The sequence below is a fragment of the Ictalurus punctatus genome, chromosome 8 (genome assembly GCF_001660625.3).
Source record: "Ictalurus punctatus breed USDA103 chromosome 8, Coco_2.0, whole genome shotgun sequence".
Lineage (NCBI taxonomy): Eukaryota > Metazoa > Chordata > Actinopteri > Siluriformes > Ictaluridae > Ictalurus > Ictalurus punctatus.
In genome coordinates this window covers 11,331,640-11,348,120 of record NC_030423.2, presented here as the reverse complement: position 1 = coordinate 11,348,120, position 16,481 = coordinate 11,331,640, and the positions used below count along the sequence as shown (strand labels likewise).

The following is a 16,481-nucleotide window of genomic DNA, read 5'->3' as shown; positions in this document are numbered from 1 at the left end:
ATCATCTTATATGTTGCTACTCCAAGAAATACCTCATAAAAAATGGTTTTCTACTCGAAGTTTGGTTGAGTGTATAAAACATTGCTGATTTTTGTTGTAGTGATTATTGCAGTAAGAAATGAATACTAGAATGTTATTTAAGCCAACATCTTAATATGTAGTCGGTTTTACTTGGTCTGCCGCTTTCCTATAATATCTGAATATTATTGTGTAATATAATTTTAATAAAATGTCGTGAGTAAGTGCGCTACAAAATAATGTTTTCAACGTGCCATTGGAGATGAAAGTAAAGGCCTAAATATATTGAAAATATGTTCCAAAAATATCATTAAAAAAAATAATAATAATAATTCCTTACATTTATATAGCGCTTTTCTAGGTACTCAAAGCGCTTTGCAGTGGGGGGGGATCCTCAACCACCACTAGTGTGGAGCATCCACCTGGATGATGGGACGGCAGCCATAGTGCGTCGTCCTATGGGGGAATTTCACCAGGGTTATACCGCTACCTCTTTTACGAGAAGTGTCCTGGGATTTTTAATAACCACAGAGAGTCAGGACCTCGGTTTAACGTCTCATCCGAAAGACGGTTTTAAAAAGGGTACACCATGTTTCTTTAGAATATGATCATGAGTCAACAACTTGAGGAGTTTGGAAATGTGTTGGGGTATTTTGTTTATTATGCCAGCAGGATCAATAAACTCATTCGCGTGGACAAAACCTGGAGACGTTTGAATCAGTGATGAGCAGGAGGTCGCTGAATAAACTGCTTTCCAAGATGGACAATCCTTCTCACTCCCTTCATGACACACTATAAAGACAGCAGAGCTCATTCCAACAGACTCGTTCAGTTCCGCTGCCATAAAAAACCTTTTAGGAAAAATCATTCATACTTTTGATTGCAGTAGTGTTCACCTTTGATAGTTTGTCCTATACTGTATATATTATTCACTGCCATTTTTGATCACCTGTTTTCATTGCTTTTTTTCTTCTTTTATTATTACTATTACTCTTTTTGATATCACACATATCTTTATTTAATATTTAATACCATTTTTGTAGATCTGCAATTCTGCTTTTAATTTTATCGTTATTCTTTATGCTGCCGTGACATTTCCCTTGCTTGATCAATAAAGTCTATCTAATCTATCTACAGGGGTGCTTGAAAGTTGAAATTTTCTATATATCTGCATTAATATGACTTAAAACAACATCAGATTTTCACTCAAGTTCTAAAAGAGGACAAAGAGAACCCAATTAAAAAATATTACACTTGGTCATTTATTTATTACAGAAAATGATCTAATATTACATATCTGTGAGTGGTAAAGGTATGTGAAGCTCTAGGATTAGGATTTGTTAATTTGAAGGTGAAATTAGAGTCAGGAGTTTCCAATCAATGGGATGACAATCAGGTGTGTGCGAGCGCCCTGTTTTATTTAAAGAACAGGGATCTATCAGAGTCTGATCTTCACAACATATGGTTGTGGAAGTGTATCATGGCATGAACAAAGGATATTTCTGAAGATTTCTAAAAATCACGTGGGCAAACCAGGAAGCTAATGGAAATATATTTTGTAGATGGATGAGGTCAAAATAGAACTTACTGGTTTAAATGAGAAGTGGTGTTTTTGGAGAAAGGAAAACACTGCATTCCAGCATGATACCTTTATCCATCTGTGAAACATGGTGGTGGTAGTCTCATGGTTTGGACCTGTTTTGCTGCATCTGGACCAGGACAGCTTGCAATCATTGATGGAACAATAAATTCTGAATTATCCCAGTGAATTCTAAAGGAAAATGACAGGACATCTGTTCATGAACTGAATCCCAAGAGAAAGTGGGTCATGCAGCAAGACAACGAGCCTAAGCACACAAGTCAGAATAGTTAAAGAAGAATAAAGTTAATGTTTTGGAATGGCCAAGTCAAAGTCCTTACCTTAATCCAATAGAAATGCTGTGGAAAGACCTGAAGCAAGCAGTTCATGTGAGGAGACACACCAACATCCCAGAGTTGAATCTGTTCTGTACTGAGGAACGGGCTAAAATTCCTCCAAGCCGATGTGCAGGACTGATCAAGTTACCGGAAATGTTTAGCTGCAGTTATTCCTGCACAAGCGGGTCACGCCAGACACTGAATGCAAAGGTTTGCATACTTTTGCCACTTATAGATATGTGATATTGGAACATTTTCCTCAATAAATAAATGACCAAGAATAATATTTTGTCTCATTTGTTTAATTGGGTTCTCTTCATCTACTTTGAAGAAAATCAGATGGTGTTTTAGGTCATATTTATGCAGAAATGTACAAAATTCACAAACTCTCAAGCACCTATCTATCCATCTATTACTAGTAAGAAAACTTAGACAAGGTGGAAGTTCAGAAATGGTCTGAATTCACCCTGTTTCCGATTTAAAAAAAAAAAAATCAATATCAAAGCGTGTTTTTTATTATTATTATTATTATTTCATCAAGTGATTAACTATATTACGTAACACCAGGTTTCTAATAATAAAAAAGCACAAATGGGCATGTTTACTTTAGAGAAGACCACAAATAAACCAAAATAAACTTTTATTAAAAAAAAAAAGAAAAGAAAAGAAAAACGGGGAATCGTGAACACTCATTAGGATCTCATAAAGTCGATTTAATGCCTCGCGGGAAAGTTAGACGAGAGGTGAGGAGAGAGACGTAGTGAAATAGAAAAACAAACCCTTGTGGCGTAGAGGACTGGGCGTTTACAGGCACTGTAGCAGGACTTTTATTTTGGAAAAGCGGAGCGACAAAAACACAAACGCAAGTTCTGCTGGGAAAAAAGGAGGTCGGAGTCAAATTGCACGAAACCGTAGTGGAAGTCTTCAACGCTCGAGGATCTTAATAACGCCAATGATCGGTTTAAAATGGGAACTCTTAGCTTCTGAGTGTGTGATAAGGCTGGGAACTGGCGCCGGGAGAGTGATAGAAGAGGAGTGATAGATGAGGAGTGATAGAGAGCAGCTCCGCCGCCGCTGTACGGTGGTTTCTGTGCGGTAAAGCTGCCAAACCAGTCTCGGTTAGTTGTTGAGCATCAAAGCCTTCAGAGGACAACAAGAAAGAAGCGAGACAGGGCAGAAAGGGGTAAGAGGGTAAGCGAGACAGTGTGGTAAAGGGGATAAGAGAGGGAGGACGGTAAGGGGGGGTAAGCGAGGCAGGGTGGTAAAGGGAGTAAGAGAGGTAGGGTGGTAAAGGGGATAAGAGAGGCAGGACGGTAAAGGGGATGAGAGGCAGGACGGTAAGGGGGGTAAGCGAGGCATGGGGGTAAGCGAGGCAGGGTGGTAAAGGGAGTAAAAGAGGCAGGGTGGTAAAGGGAGTAAAAGAGGCAGGGGGGTAAAGGGAGTAAGAGAGGCAGGGGGTAAAGGGAGTAAGAGAGGCAGGGGGGTAAAGGGAGTAAGAGAGGCAGGGTGGTAAAGAGGGTAAACGAGGCAGGGGGGTAAAGAGGGTAAACGAGGCAGGGTGGTAAAGAGGGTAAGAAAGACACCTGTCTGAGTGAGTAATGCTTCCCATTTTCCAACGAGAAGATGGATGAGAAGTCCAGCTACAGTCGTGTGCTGCTCGGCGTGCTCATGCTGCTGCTGTTCGGCGTCATTGTGCTGCAGTACGTGTGTCCGGGCTCCGAGTGCCAGCTGCTCCACTTGGGCTCGTTCTCCGAGCTGCGCGGCGGAAGCGACGGCCGTGATGGTGATCCGTACGTGGCGGAAGACGGGGCTCTGGCGCGATTCGTGCCGCGGTTTAATTTCACTCCGCAAGACCTGGACCGCGTCGTCGACTTCAACATCAAGGGCGACGACGTGATCGTGTTCCTGCACATCCAGAAGACCGGCGGCACCACGTTCGGCCGCCACCTCGTCCGCAACATTCAGCTCGAGCGCCCGTGTGAGTGTCACGTCGGTCAGAAGAAGTGCACGTGCTTACGCCCCGGGAAGAAGGAAACATGGCTCTTCTCGCGCTTTTCCACCGGCTGGAGCTGCGGACTGCACGCCGACTGGACCGAGCTCACCAACTGCGTCCCGTCCAAGATGAACAACCGAGACGCTTCTCAAACCCGCAAAAACCCAAGGTGAGGAAGACATGTGCATCACTTCTGTTCCAGTTTTATTGATCTCTTTCACACACACACACACACACACACTTCTAATCATTTGGAAAACATTTGCCTTGTTAACTCTCTATCACTATAGCTCTATTGTCCAACTACTAATCTTGATGGAACTGAGCGCTCCTCCTGCTTCATATTGTTTTCTACCTGCACTATTATTCAGTGAGAAAATCCACAGGGAAACCAGATGCGCCAAGACACAAAGGCCACCAAGAGGTCGTTGACAACGCTCTGGGACTCGCCTTTCTTTAGATAACTCAAACCACAGGAGGTCTATTATAACATCTATTCACTCTTTAGACCAGGGCTGGCCAAACCGCTCTAAATATCTGGGCCAGATGGGAGGAAAACTGAGTGTGAGATCATTAAAATGCTAGTAAGTGTGTGTGTGTGTACTCAAACAAAAAGAAAACCGTACAAACCTGCTGGATTGCCTTTCAAATAATTTTCTTAAACACCTGCATAGGTCTATTCAAAAAGGGATTATACTGATTTTGTGGCATTATGTTGACCTTTAAAGTTTGGTTACAACAATATCTAGGCCTAGGGCTTAAACACTAAGAAGCTGGGTAGGGCTGCAACTAACGATTATTTTGATAATCGATCGATCTGTCGATTATTTCTTCAATTAGTCGGATTCAAAGGCCAATTATTATTTTCTCAATTTTTTTCAACAACAACAAAAAAATCGTTATTTCACGTCCTGCCCGATGTTGTCCTTCAAACATTACATTTATATACAATTACATGTTCTAACCCCATTAGGTACTGCTCGCATAAAAGACACAATTACTTTGGTTTCGAAATATCGCATCAAACTACGTATTTGATCAAAATGAATATTTTATTCAGAGTTATTGCGCCTCCTTTCTATGGCACGCTGTTTGATTGACACGTACGCGTGGACTCGCTCTCATTCAGTGACGTTTAACGGAGACCCGCTCGCTGTCAGGACGAGCCTTTATGTAAAATGCAACACTGGCGTGAATTTCTAACGTTTACAGATAAGGATATTAAGGTAAAAATGTCATTTCTGCGCTGAAGAAAACATGTCTGGAACATATTAAAGGGCACACGTGTCTGTCACAGGATCATTCTGTGACCTCCGCTGTTTCCCAGATGTGTTTTATTCATACACGTCTTCCACCTTCGTGAAGTGACGTCACAGACCTGACTAATCTATAATGAAATTCGTCGTCGATGATTTTTAATTATCGATTATTGTCAATTTTAGCGACTAGTTGTTGCGGCCCTAAATATGGGTTAGTTTTATTTTCTAGATGTCTTAATTTTTGCTTTTATTTTCTGCAAAGTACTGCTTTCAAAACGATCGACGCCCCCACATTTCGTATATAATGAAGCACCCTCTGGAGAGAATAACAGCACCAAGCCTCCTCTTGTAAAAAAAAAAAAAAATCTAACACAGTTGGAGACACTTGTACACTCCTCTGTGTGAACCTTTGCATTCAGTGTCTGGCGTGACCCGCTTGTGCAGGAATAACTGCAGCTAAACTTTTCCGGTAACTTGATCAGTCCTGCACATCGGCTTGGAGGAATTTTAGCCCATTCCTCAGTACAGAACAGCTTCAACTCTGGGATGTTGGTGTGTCTCCTCACATGAACTGCTTGCTTCAGGTCTTTCCACAGCATTTCTATTGGATTAAGGTAAGGACTTTGACTTGGCCATTCAAAACATTAACTTTAATCTTCTTTAACTATTCTTTTGTAGAACAACTTGTGTGCTTAGGCTCGTTGTCTTGCTGCGTGACCCATTTCTCTTGGGATTCAGTTCATGGACAGATGTCCTGTCATTTTCCTTTAGAATTCAGTGGTATACTTCAGAATTCATTGTTCCATCAATGATGGAAAGTTGTCCTGGCCCAGATGCAGCAAAACAGGCCCAAATCATGATTCTTCCACCACCATGTTTCACAGATGGGATAAAGTTCTTAAACTGGAATGCAGTGTTTTACTTTCTTCAAACATAACGCTTCTCATTTAAAACCAAGAAGTTCTATTTTCCCACGTGATCTTCAGCAAACTGCAGACGGCAGCAATGTTCTTTTTGGAGAGCAGTGATTTTCTCCTTGCAGCCCTACCGTGCACACCATTGTTGTTCAGTGTTCTTCTGATGGTGGACTCATGAACATTTAGTTGCTTAGAATTTACCCTGGGTTCCTTTCTGATCTGGCAGACAATTACAAGTCTTGTTGTTGGGGTGATCTTTGTCGGTCGACCACTCCTGGGGAGGTTAACAGTGCTCTTGAATTTCTTCCATTTGTACACAATCTGTCTGACTGTGGATTGGTGGAGTCCAAACTCTTTAGAGGTGGTTTTGTAACCTTTTCCAGCCCGATTAGCATCAACAACTCTCTTTCTGAGGTCCTCGGGAATCTCCTTGCCATGATACACTTCCACAAACATGTGTTGTGAAGATCAGAAGTTGGTTGCTAGTCCAAAACCGGCGGTCCATGTAGGGCTTACGCCGCTTGAAATGAGATTTGTTGCCGATTTCTCTAATCATAGCTCGCCTCTTGCGCATGTAGGCAGCAGCAGTATTATAAAATACAGAATTTAACTGGACAGTGGTTGCTAAGAATGACAACAAAGCCAGCAAAGCTCACGGTTCAGTTTCCATGGTGTTGTGTATACGATCAAGGTAGCGTAATGGTCATATGGTAGGGGCGTGACAAATCAGGGAAGGATACGCAATGATCCAGAAGACTCGATCAGGGAGCGAATGTGGGAAGCCACGTCTGTTTACAGTGAAACGCGAGTCCGGGGTTTTCAAACTAAAACGGGCTATTTGGCGTTTCTAAAAGTCTCGGAGTAGTGTAGACGACAGACGTAACCGTAGCGAAAGTTATGCATTTAAAAAGAAAACACACTAGTGTGAACAGGGCCCTGGTTGTACTCTTCATGTCCTTGTGGCTTTCTTCAAGGTTCTCCTCCCAAAAACATACCAGTTGGTGGACTGGCTGCACTAAATTGCCCCTGTGTGTGTGTGTGTGGTGCCCTATGATGACCTGGTGTCCTATCCAGGTTGTTTTCCTGCCTTGAGCCCAGTGTTCCCGGGTGTAAGGATGAGTTCTAGCTCCGCCACAACTCTGTTCAGGATAAATAAATGAAAATTCCTTCTATGCAAATTTGAACTCCGTTAGGAAGATCTGCACATCTGTACTCCTGGAGTACTCCTGGAACTTTGTCCAGCGCTTTCACATTCTTATATTCGCTTGAATGTAGTGCGGCTGTTTTGATAAATACTGTCATTTCAGAAGCACCAGACGTTCTAGACTAATCGTGCATTCTCCTGCTGAAACCTCTTTCATGTACTTGTTAGACCTCCTAAACTTGATCCTGAAATATGTGCAGTGGGGGTAAAGGTATCACTAATTGAATTAAGCCAGCTCCGGTCGCATGACGAGCCTTTTGCATTTCACAAGGAATTGAAAGGAGTCTTGCATTATTCATAAGTAATATACACCAAATCCATGCTTAGTCTTCAAAAGTGATGTGTTGAACACTAGAGTCGGTCGTTTCTTAGACATGTAAAACCATTCTGTTTATATCCGTGCACATTTACATTTATTTTCATATTCTAAAGACGCAGGTGGAAGATTTCAATGGCTACTCGTTTGTAAGCAACCACAGTGTGTCTTGTTGCACAAATATTATATGGACCTTGCTATCCACATTGTTCCTATTGATTCCTTTCTCTCTCTCTCTCTCTCTCTCTCTCTCTCTCTCTCTCTCTCTCTCTCTCTCTCTCAAATATGAGGACACTGCTGTGTTAGAAACCTTGGGCATGTTTACATGCAGAGATTGTTTTCACCAGTTCAAATGGATTCTGTTGATTCTGTGTACACGTCCCCTAAACTGGGCACTACAAAAAAAACAATCTTGAATTCTGTCAGTGTAACAAGTAGATAATGTTGATCAAGAACATTATCCCAGTTGCTTTTGGTTTTAATACGAGTCCAACAATGACTCGGCACTTTGAAGTTTCTCAGTAACGTGACAAACTACAGTACATTTCTTTTGTGTGTTCGTTCCATCCTAACACCCCTTCCTATACCGGCGTGTCCCGATGTGTTTCCTTACTTGGTTCCTTACATAAAAGGTGTATAATCTCAGATTGTCACAATACCAGTTTTTTTTTGTGTATTTTTTTATTTTGACGCCAGTACCAGGTGTATTGTGATTCTCAATACCAAAACTATACTTTTGCAGGAAAGAACTAATTAAATTAGTTAATTCAATATCTAACTGAATAACTAAGCAGCATCAATCCATAAGAATGCCATAAGTTCTCCAAAAGACACCAAAAATATATATTTTTTAGCGCAGTTAGTTACTGTACACGATACCGTACGACCACAAACAGTCCTCTTACGCCGCTTAAAAATAGCGGCGTACAAGCAGCAAGTAAAAGCAAGGAGACTGGGAGACGTGATCCGTGCATGCACCATTAAGCAGCATCAATTTGTGACATGAACTTATGGTTTCGCTTTCGCTTGTTTAACGCATCATTGTTTTGATCTGCGATATTTTATCACACTCCTTTTGAATTTTGGCTTCGGAAATGTAAGTAATTTAATTAGTGACTGTGTCACGACCTTGATGAGTGACTACACTGGAAAAGCAGTTCATCGTTTGCCAGAATTAAACACTCAATAAAATGTGTTCATAATTACAGACGTTCGCTAACAATGTACGTCGAGGTCGCGTTGCTTATTGGCCGGATTTCACGCCCGTGTTGGCTGTTTTGCAGTGTCGGGATCTCCAGTATCTTTTGCATGCTGCTTTTGTTGTTGTCTGTTCCCCGTCTTCAAAAACATCACTTCAAACCGTGCACAAATAAAATATATATATATATATAGAGAGAGAAGAAATTTGAGCATTACCCCAAAGAGTCTAGCCAAAGCACCCAAGTACATACTGTATGTCTGCACATCATGACCGGTTTCCATCAACTCCATCAAATAGCACAAATAACATAAATATATGAATATTTACGTTAAAATGCAACACAGAGTGCTTCTTACTTGCTACAGCCTAATGAACAAGCCATGCGCTTGCCGATCAAGCCACTTTTCACATTTAACTAACCGAGTTAATCCTGGTTTATACTTCTGCACTAATGCGTATTTGTGTCATGACACACACAGGTGGCTTATGAAACTGATCAAAAACTGATTGTTTTTTTTTTTCTTCAGGCTGGTGTCTTCAATAAAATGTCTCCTACGATAAAAGCGTCTCTATGGACAGCTAGAAATGAAGATCACGTTAACGTACAACTGATCTATTTACAGAAAGACTACGATCATGATATTGTGGCATGTGTGAGGCTTTACACTGACGGTAACTGTCTTTATACTGGCCAGACACAGTATAGTCAAGTCAAGAAGGGTTTTTACCGTCATTCCTCTATATAGCTTGTATACATTGGAAAGAAATGTCATTTCTCCAGGAGCATGGTGGAGGAACACATAACAGTATGCAAGACTACACAAAGTGCAAATTCACAACAGTGTGCAGGATCACATTTTTCTTTTCTTCTAACGGATTCCCAGTAAAGAGCGTAAGTGATGCGAACCGTCGCGGCGCAATCCGTCGATCCTAAAACTCCCATAATTCCATGACTTCTACAAGTGTTGATTTAAATAGTACTTGAATGGAAGCGCTTCGACATTACAGCCAGCTTGATATGGCTGAAAACAGACGAGTGAAAATCGCCTCTAGGCAGAATACAATGTAAGATCAATGCTGGCTTATTTCACTGCAGCACTGAAAGGATCAAATGTTTATAGAATCGAACTTTTCACCATGTAGTATTGGAAATGGGATCAAAACATCTCTTGCAACTCCAGCATGAACCGTATTTGGATTCAAAGCTTTATATGGTGTTTGTTCTTCTGTGTACTTGATTACTCAACAGATCACGAAAGGTCATTTCGTTTCAAAGTACACAAGCTATGTAGAGGAATGACGATATAAACCCACTTGACTTGATTATGCAACCAGTTCATTCAGGTATCACCCGGTTTACTCTTCTTCCGATTTAGGTGTATATAAATGATCTCCAGTTGAGCCATCAGTGTCAAATGTAGGTATTATAACCATTCAGTCTCCTGATGTTGAATGGGGATATTGAAATATTACAACAACAACAAAAAGTCTGTCCCTCCCTAGCATTAGTATGTTGGTATTTTACTGTGTAGAGGATTCCAGTTTTGGAGAGTTGATAATTATGCAAAATTGCACGAGCAAGAGTGCGGGTATATTCTGATATACAGCGATATTATGAGGCATCACAGGTCAATTAAATCAGGTGAACTGAATTATCTGTTGTCATACTTTCGTGCATATGTGCATTAGTAATAAATCTACTCATTGTCCTCTGCATATGGCACATTAAAATTCTCAGACAGCATCCTGACCTGCTGCATCACTCTTAAATTCACAATGGTGATGAGATTGAGGACACGATGGATGATGTGATCTGCACGGTTGTGAGTCAGCTGTGTGAACAGCAGTGGATTTGGCACATACAGCACGTGGGGGACTGGATTACTCGGTGTGATGCTGCTGGAGGTATTGTACTGACTGAAGATTTCTCCGATAAGCAGTTCAAGATCCAGTTACAGATGTTGAGGGTCAGGGCTAGCAAGCTCAATTTACCTGTAGATTTCTGTGGGACAGTTAAGTAGATATGAAGTCAATGAATCCCATTCTCACATGGGTGGGTCGGTGCCAAGGGAATGGCAAATGATGTGATATTCAATCGTCAGTTGAATGGTTAGGTGTATATAGTAACTGGAGCGGGCTGTATAGTGGGAAATCTGCTCCTTATATGGCTTGTGACTCTCCTTTCAAAGCACTTTTTTTTTGTATGGTATCTTGTGCAAGTTGACCGGAGTGATTGTGGTGGCGCTGAAGCGTGCAGATCGGACTAGCTTGCTCAGGAAGATCTTAAATATGTCTGTATCTACTAGCTGGTGCACTTTGCCTGAGCATCAACTCTTTCTATCATGAGGATAGCATTTTCACCTGATCTTAAAGATGGGAGAGAGCCACACATGTCCAGCCAATCAAGACAAAAAGGTTCATGTCTGGCAATCAAGTTGTCTGGCAAAAAAGGTACCCTTTGACACCAACATGTTCTAGCCTAGGAAGACCCTATTTATATTTGTAGGGAACCCCCTAAAGGAAGGTACTGTATACGTTTAGATTTGGAATGTATTTGAACAGCTAGCTTCAGCTAACTAATGCCAAAGTTGGCGTGTAGTCAGGAACTGCTTGCTGACCGTGGTAATTGTAAAAACTAAGCTGGATGGTGGATCTTTGGATGATTCTGCAGTAAACAGGAAGCATATGATTCTGCATAACAGTACATTTCCATTATATTTCTTTAACAACTTTTGTTGTCCAAATGGTGGCATTTTTTTTCTGATATTCTGCTGCTGCTTAAAGTGTCTTAATGTGTCTGAGCACTGACCAGCACATGGGGGGGAAAAAACAGTATTTAATCACTTTCTAATGATCAAATATGCCACTTTGTGGTAGACCAATTTACTCCTTTTAGGTTCAAATTATTGTCCTTTATTCTCTTTCTTTTTTATTAGTGATGTCGCCGAAATATTTTGACTGAAAATCGTCAAAACTGCAAAACTTTTGAGTTTGGACACAATTTTCTAATGGCTTGCCTAATAAATATAATTAACTGATGTTGTCTCTCTATGCATTTAATGTTAGCTAAGTCAGACATGCAGTTGTTGGAAAAAGAAAGTGCACCCTCCTTCAGTTCCAGGTTTTTATTTATCAGGACCTAAAGAACAATTGTGTGGTCCTCACCAAATTCTAAAAAACAAACAAACCTCAGATGACAGAAAACCCCCCAACACAACAGATTTCAATATGCAGAAATCTTTTTCCAAAAAAAGTAAACCAACCTTCAGAAACCAGGTGGGAAAAAGAATCACCCTTTAATTCTGTAATATGTAGAACCACCTCTAGTGACGATAACGTGACGTAAACTTTTCCTGTCAGAGTTTGTCTCTCGCATCGTTTTGGAGAAATTTTGCCCCGCTCATCTTTACAACATTGCTTCAGTTCAGTGATGTTTGAGGGCGTTCATTTATGAACCACTCTCTTAAGATCCCGCCACAGAATCTCGGTGGGGTTGAGGTCTGGACTTTGATTTGGCCATTCCATCACCTTGCTTTTTTCTTCTTTAGCCATTCAGATGTCGACTTGCTGGTGTGCTTGGGATAATTGTAGTGTTGCGTGACCCAAATTCAGCCCAGCTTAAGCTGCTGGACAGATGGCCTCGATTTTTCTCAGGAATATTCTGATATAAAGTGGAGTTCATCGTTGTCTCACTGACTGACTGCAAGTTTCCTAGGTCCTGTGGCTGCAAAACATCCCAAATCATCACCCTCCCACCACCATGCTTCACAGTTGGAATGACATCACCTCAGTTTGTTCAGATGCAATTTCCAAACCCAAGTCGTGCTCCATATTCTTTTTGGAGATTAGTTCATCATCATGAAGTGTGGCTATCTCTGTAAAAGGAGAACTTTTGGCAGTCGTGTGTTCTGGAGCACTCGGGTGTGTGTCCACATCCTGCCAAGAAGAAAGGAGATCAGCCATGACCTCAGAGAAGCAACTGTTGCCGCTCATCAATCTGGGAAGGGTTATAAGGCCATCTCCAAACAACTTGAAATCCATCATTTTACACTGAGAAGGATTGTTTACAAATGTAGAGCTTTCAAGATGGCTGCCAATCTTCCGTCAGACCGTTTAATGCTCAAAGATATGAAGGAAAACCCAAGAACTACATCTTGTGACCTACAGGCCACTTTAAGCACGTTAAATGTTTGTTTATGACCGGACAGTCAGTAAACAAGTATGGCTTTCACAGAAGGGTGGCTGGGGGGAAAAAAGCCTCTTCTCTCCATTAGTAACCCCTGGCTGCTAATTTCTCTCTTAATGATTGTAGAAGTAGGAAGGATGTACTTATTTTTTTCCCCACCTGGTTTCTAAATGTTGGTTTACATTTTGGGAAAAAATGGCTACATGTGTAAATGTCTAGAAGATACGACCCTATCACACCGATATTATCAATACTGCATTGGCTCCCAGTAAAATCTCGCATTAACTATAAAATACTTTTATTAACCTATAAAGCACTAAATGGTCTCGCGCCACAATATCTAAGCGACCTTCTGGTTTTATATGATCCGCCACACCTACTTAGATCAAAAGATGCAGGCTATTTGACGGTACCTCGAATAGTGAAGGCTACAGCAGGGGGAAGAGCTTTCTCTTATAGAGCCCCACAGTTATGGAACAGTCTTCCTATTAGTGTTCGGGACTCAGACACAGTCTCAGTGTTTAAGTCTAAGCTTAAAACGTATTTGTTTACTCGAGCCTACCCTGACTAGATTCTGTTCTACTACTTCACAGTCATAATTATCTTTTTTCTCCCTCTCTCCTTTCGTCGAGCCCTCACGAATTTATGGAGATACTAGAGATCCAGATCCTTTCTGCCTCTGGATGGAGCTCAAATCTTCTTTAATTCCAGACTGCTGGGACTACGGCTGCTCCTAACGCCATACAGACTTCATATAAATCCATAATGAACTTTTTCACACTAACTGTCGTTACCCAGATGAGGATGGGTTCCCTTCTGAGTCGGGTTCCTCTCAAGGTTTCTTCCTCTTAAAACATCTTAGGGAGTTTTTCCTTGCCACCGTCGCCACTCAGTGGCTTGCTCAGTTGGGATAAATTCGCACCTTTAATATCTGTATACCGTGTTGATATTTCTGTAAAGCTGCTTTGAGACAATGTCTATTGTAAAAAGCGCTATACAAATAAAATTGAATTGAATTGAATTAAATCTTTTTTTGGTGTCACCAGAGATTATTTGTTTGTTTATAGAAGTTCGTGAGGAGCAATTTGTTATCTGGCCCCTGATAGATAAAAATATAGAATTGAACGAGGCTTCATTCTACATTAATGGACTCTGCTATATTCTCTGTTTACCTTGACAGAAAGTGAGGGTACATGAGATACACCCTCATTTAATATTGGAGAGTTCAAAACACCTGAACAGAACATTGCATATTCATGTGCTGATCTCCTGATTTATTTGGGAAGAAAAACATTGCTCTTTTGGTGTGTTTTTGTGTGGTGATTACTACTACTAGTGCACTCCAGTGTTCAACTGTAGAATTCTTACACAAACTGCATAAAGGCTGGCTGGTCTTGTAGTAACATAACTGTATAATAATATAATCGTCGTAAAAGTCACTGGATATTGTGGCAGTGTAATATCGTGTAGAAATAATTTAATTATTATATTGTACAAGCCTAGTAGCTAGCTTGAAGATATTCCTGTACTCCTAAGGCCAACCCAAGATTTAATCTACACCGACAGCAATATGCATGATGGAAATCTATATTATATTATGATTATTATTAATTTGTTTTTTCTCTTCCTCCCAACAGGAATTATTACTACATCACGATCCTGCGGGATCCGGTATCCCGCTACCTGAGCGAGTGGCGTCACGTGCAACGTGGCGCCACATGGAAAGCCTCACTGCATGTGTGCGATGGCCGGGCGCCGACTCTGGCAGAGCTTCCCAGCTGCTATACGGGTGATGACTGGTCAGGTTGCTCGCTCACCGAGTTCATGGCGTGCCCCTACAACTTGGCCAACAATCGTCAGACTCGCATGCTGGCCGACCTGAGCCTCGTGGGCTGCTACAATGGTTCAGTCATGAGTGAGCAGCAGCGTGGCGCCGTGTTACTAGAAAGTGCCAAGCGCAACCTCAGACGCATGGCTTTCTTTGGCCTGACCGAGTACCAACGCAAGACGCAGTACTTGTTTGAGCGTACCTTCCGCCTGGCCTTCATCGCACCGTTCACACAGCTCAATGGCACACGGGCCGCCAGCGTCGACGTGGCATCCGAGAAACAGCAGCGCATCCGTGAACTCAACGCCTGGGATGTGGAGCTGTACGAGTACGCACGCGACCTCTTCCTGCAGCGCTTCCAGTACGCACGGCAGAAGGAGCGACGCCAGGCTCGCCAACGCCGCCAGCAGGAGAGGCGTAGGCTGCGCGCCAAGGTGCCACACTGGACAGGGGGGAAAGGTACTAAGCCCACTAAAACCCCACCACAAACGCGGCAGTCTCTAGCCACCAGGCTTGCTGAACCAATACAGGATGAGACAGGGAACATTCTGGAAGAAGATGCAGGAGTGGAATCAGAAGATCCATGGTGGGAGGACGATGACGATAATGAAACCATAGAGGACTATTTGGTCAATGTGGAGCAATGGTAATGTGCAAAAATGGATGGAATTGCTGACCTTCCTAGATACTCCACTAGGTTGCCAAGCGAAGCATTTTCTACTCATTCAAACCCCATAACACTAATTTTATGTTCTAGAATAACACATGGTTAAAGTGCATTTGTTTTTGTCAGATAGACACAAGTAAGTGCAGAGTGAATTTTGCTGGTGTCTGCCCTTTTTTTTTTGTTTTTTTTTTGTTCTTTTCCACTCAAAATCCATACGCACTGCAATCCTCCCTATGTACCAGTGTACCTTAAGGTCCTTAACTGAATTTACGTTGTTAAAATGCTATTGAATCAAAGAGGTTTGTTTCTTTATGGTTACTTTTTTTTTATTTTTTTTATTTGAACTTTCACTACGACATTTGATTGTAGGTGGTGGTGTGATATTTTCTAGCATTCTTACTGTACTGATTATGTAGCCTCTGGCTTCAATATAAAACCTTGTAGCAAATCACATTATTTCTCATTCCTAACATAAGCTATATTACAAAATGTATGAACGGGTAAACGTGTGAATATCCTGGTAATCGAATACAATTTGTTGCTACTCAAATAAATTTTGATATTAATTGTAGCTTTGGTATGTGTATGTGGACGCTGAAGTTTTGGGGATTATATTTTTGGCTTGTGGGCGACTTAACTGAGTATTTAATTCCGAGTCTTAACTTCTCGAGACCGTGGTTTGAAAAGGAAAAAGGTGTGAACTAAAAGCTTGTGCCAACATTATTTATGGTGAACAAGAGTGCTGTAAAGGTGGGTGAAGTGAGGAATATACTAAAAGGTTTCTTAGTGGACCCAAGAGAACTTTAAAAAAAAAAAAAATAAAGAAAAAAAAAAAAAATTTTTCATATAACATGGTCCCTAAAGGCGTACTGCTGTACTAAATGTATACTTACATGGGGTTTATGAAGTTTACAGTGCACCTATTAGGGTTTTTCAAATATTACCTTCTCAAGTAGTGTGTTATAGAGCTGTTTG

At 41.4% G+C, this 16,481-nt stretch overlaps 1 protein-coding gene across 1 annotated transcript; it reads left to right on the top strand.

Annotated features, from left to right (window-relative positions):
* Positions 1-2,782: 2,782 nt before the first annotated feature.
* Positions 2,783-16,077, top strand: hs6st2 (heparan sulfate 6-O-sulfotransferase 2). The gene is made up of 2 exons (XM_017475027.3): positions 2,783-4,097; positions 14,649-16,077. Exons 1-2 carry the CDS (start codon positions 3,559-3,561, stop codon positions 15,487-15,489), a joined length of 1,380 nt encoding a protein of 459 aa, XP_017330516.1. The 5' UTR covers positions 2,783-3,558; the 3' UTR covers positions 15,490-16,077.
* Positions 16,078-16,481: the final 404 nt, after the last annotated feature.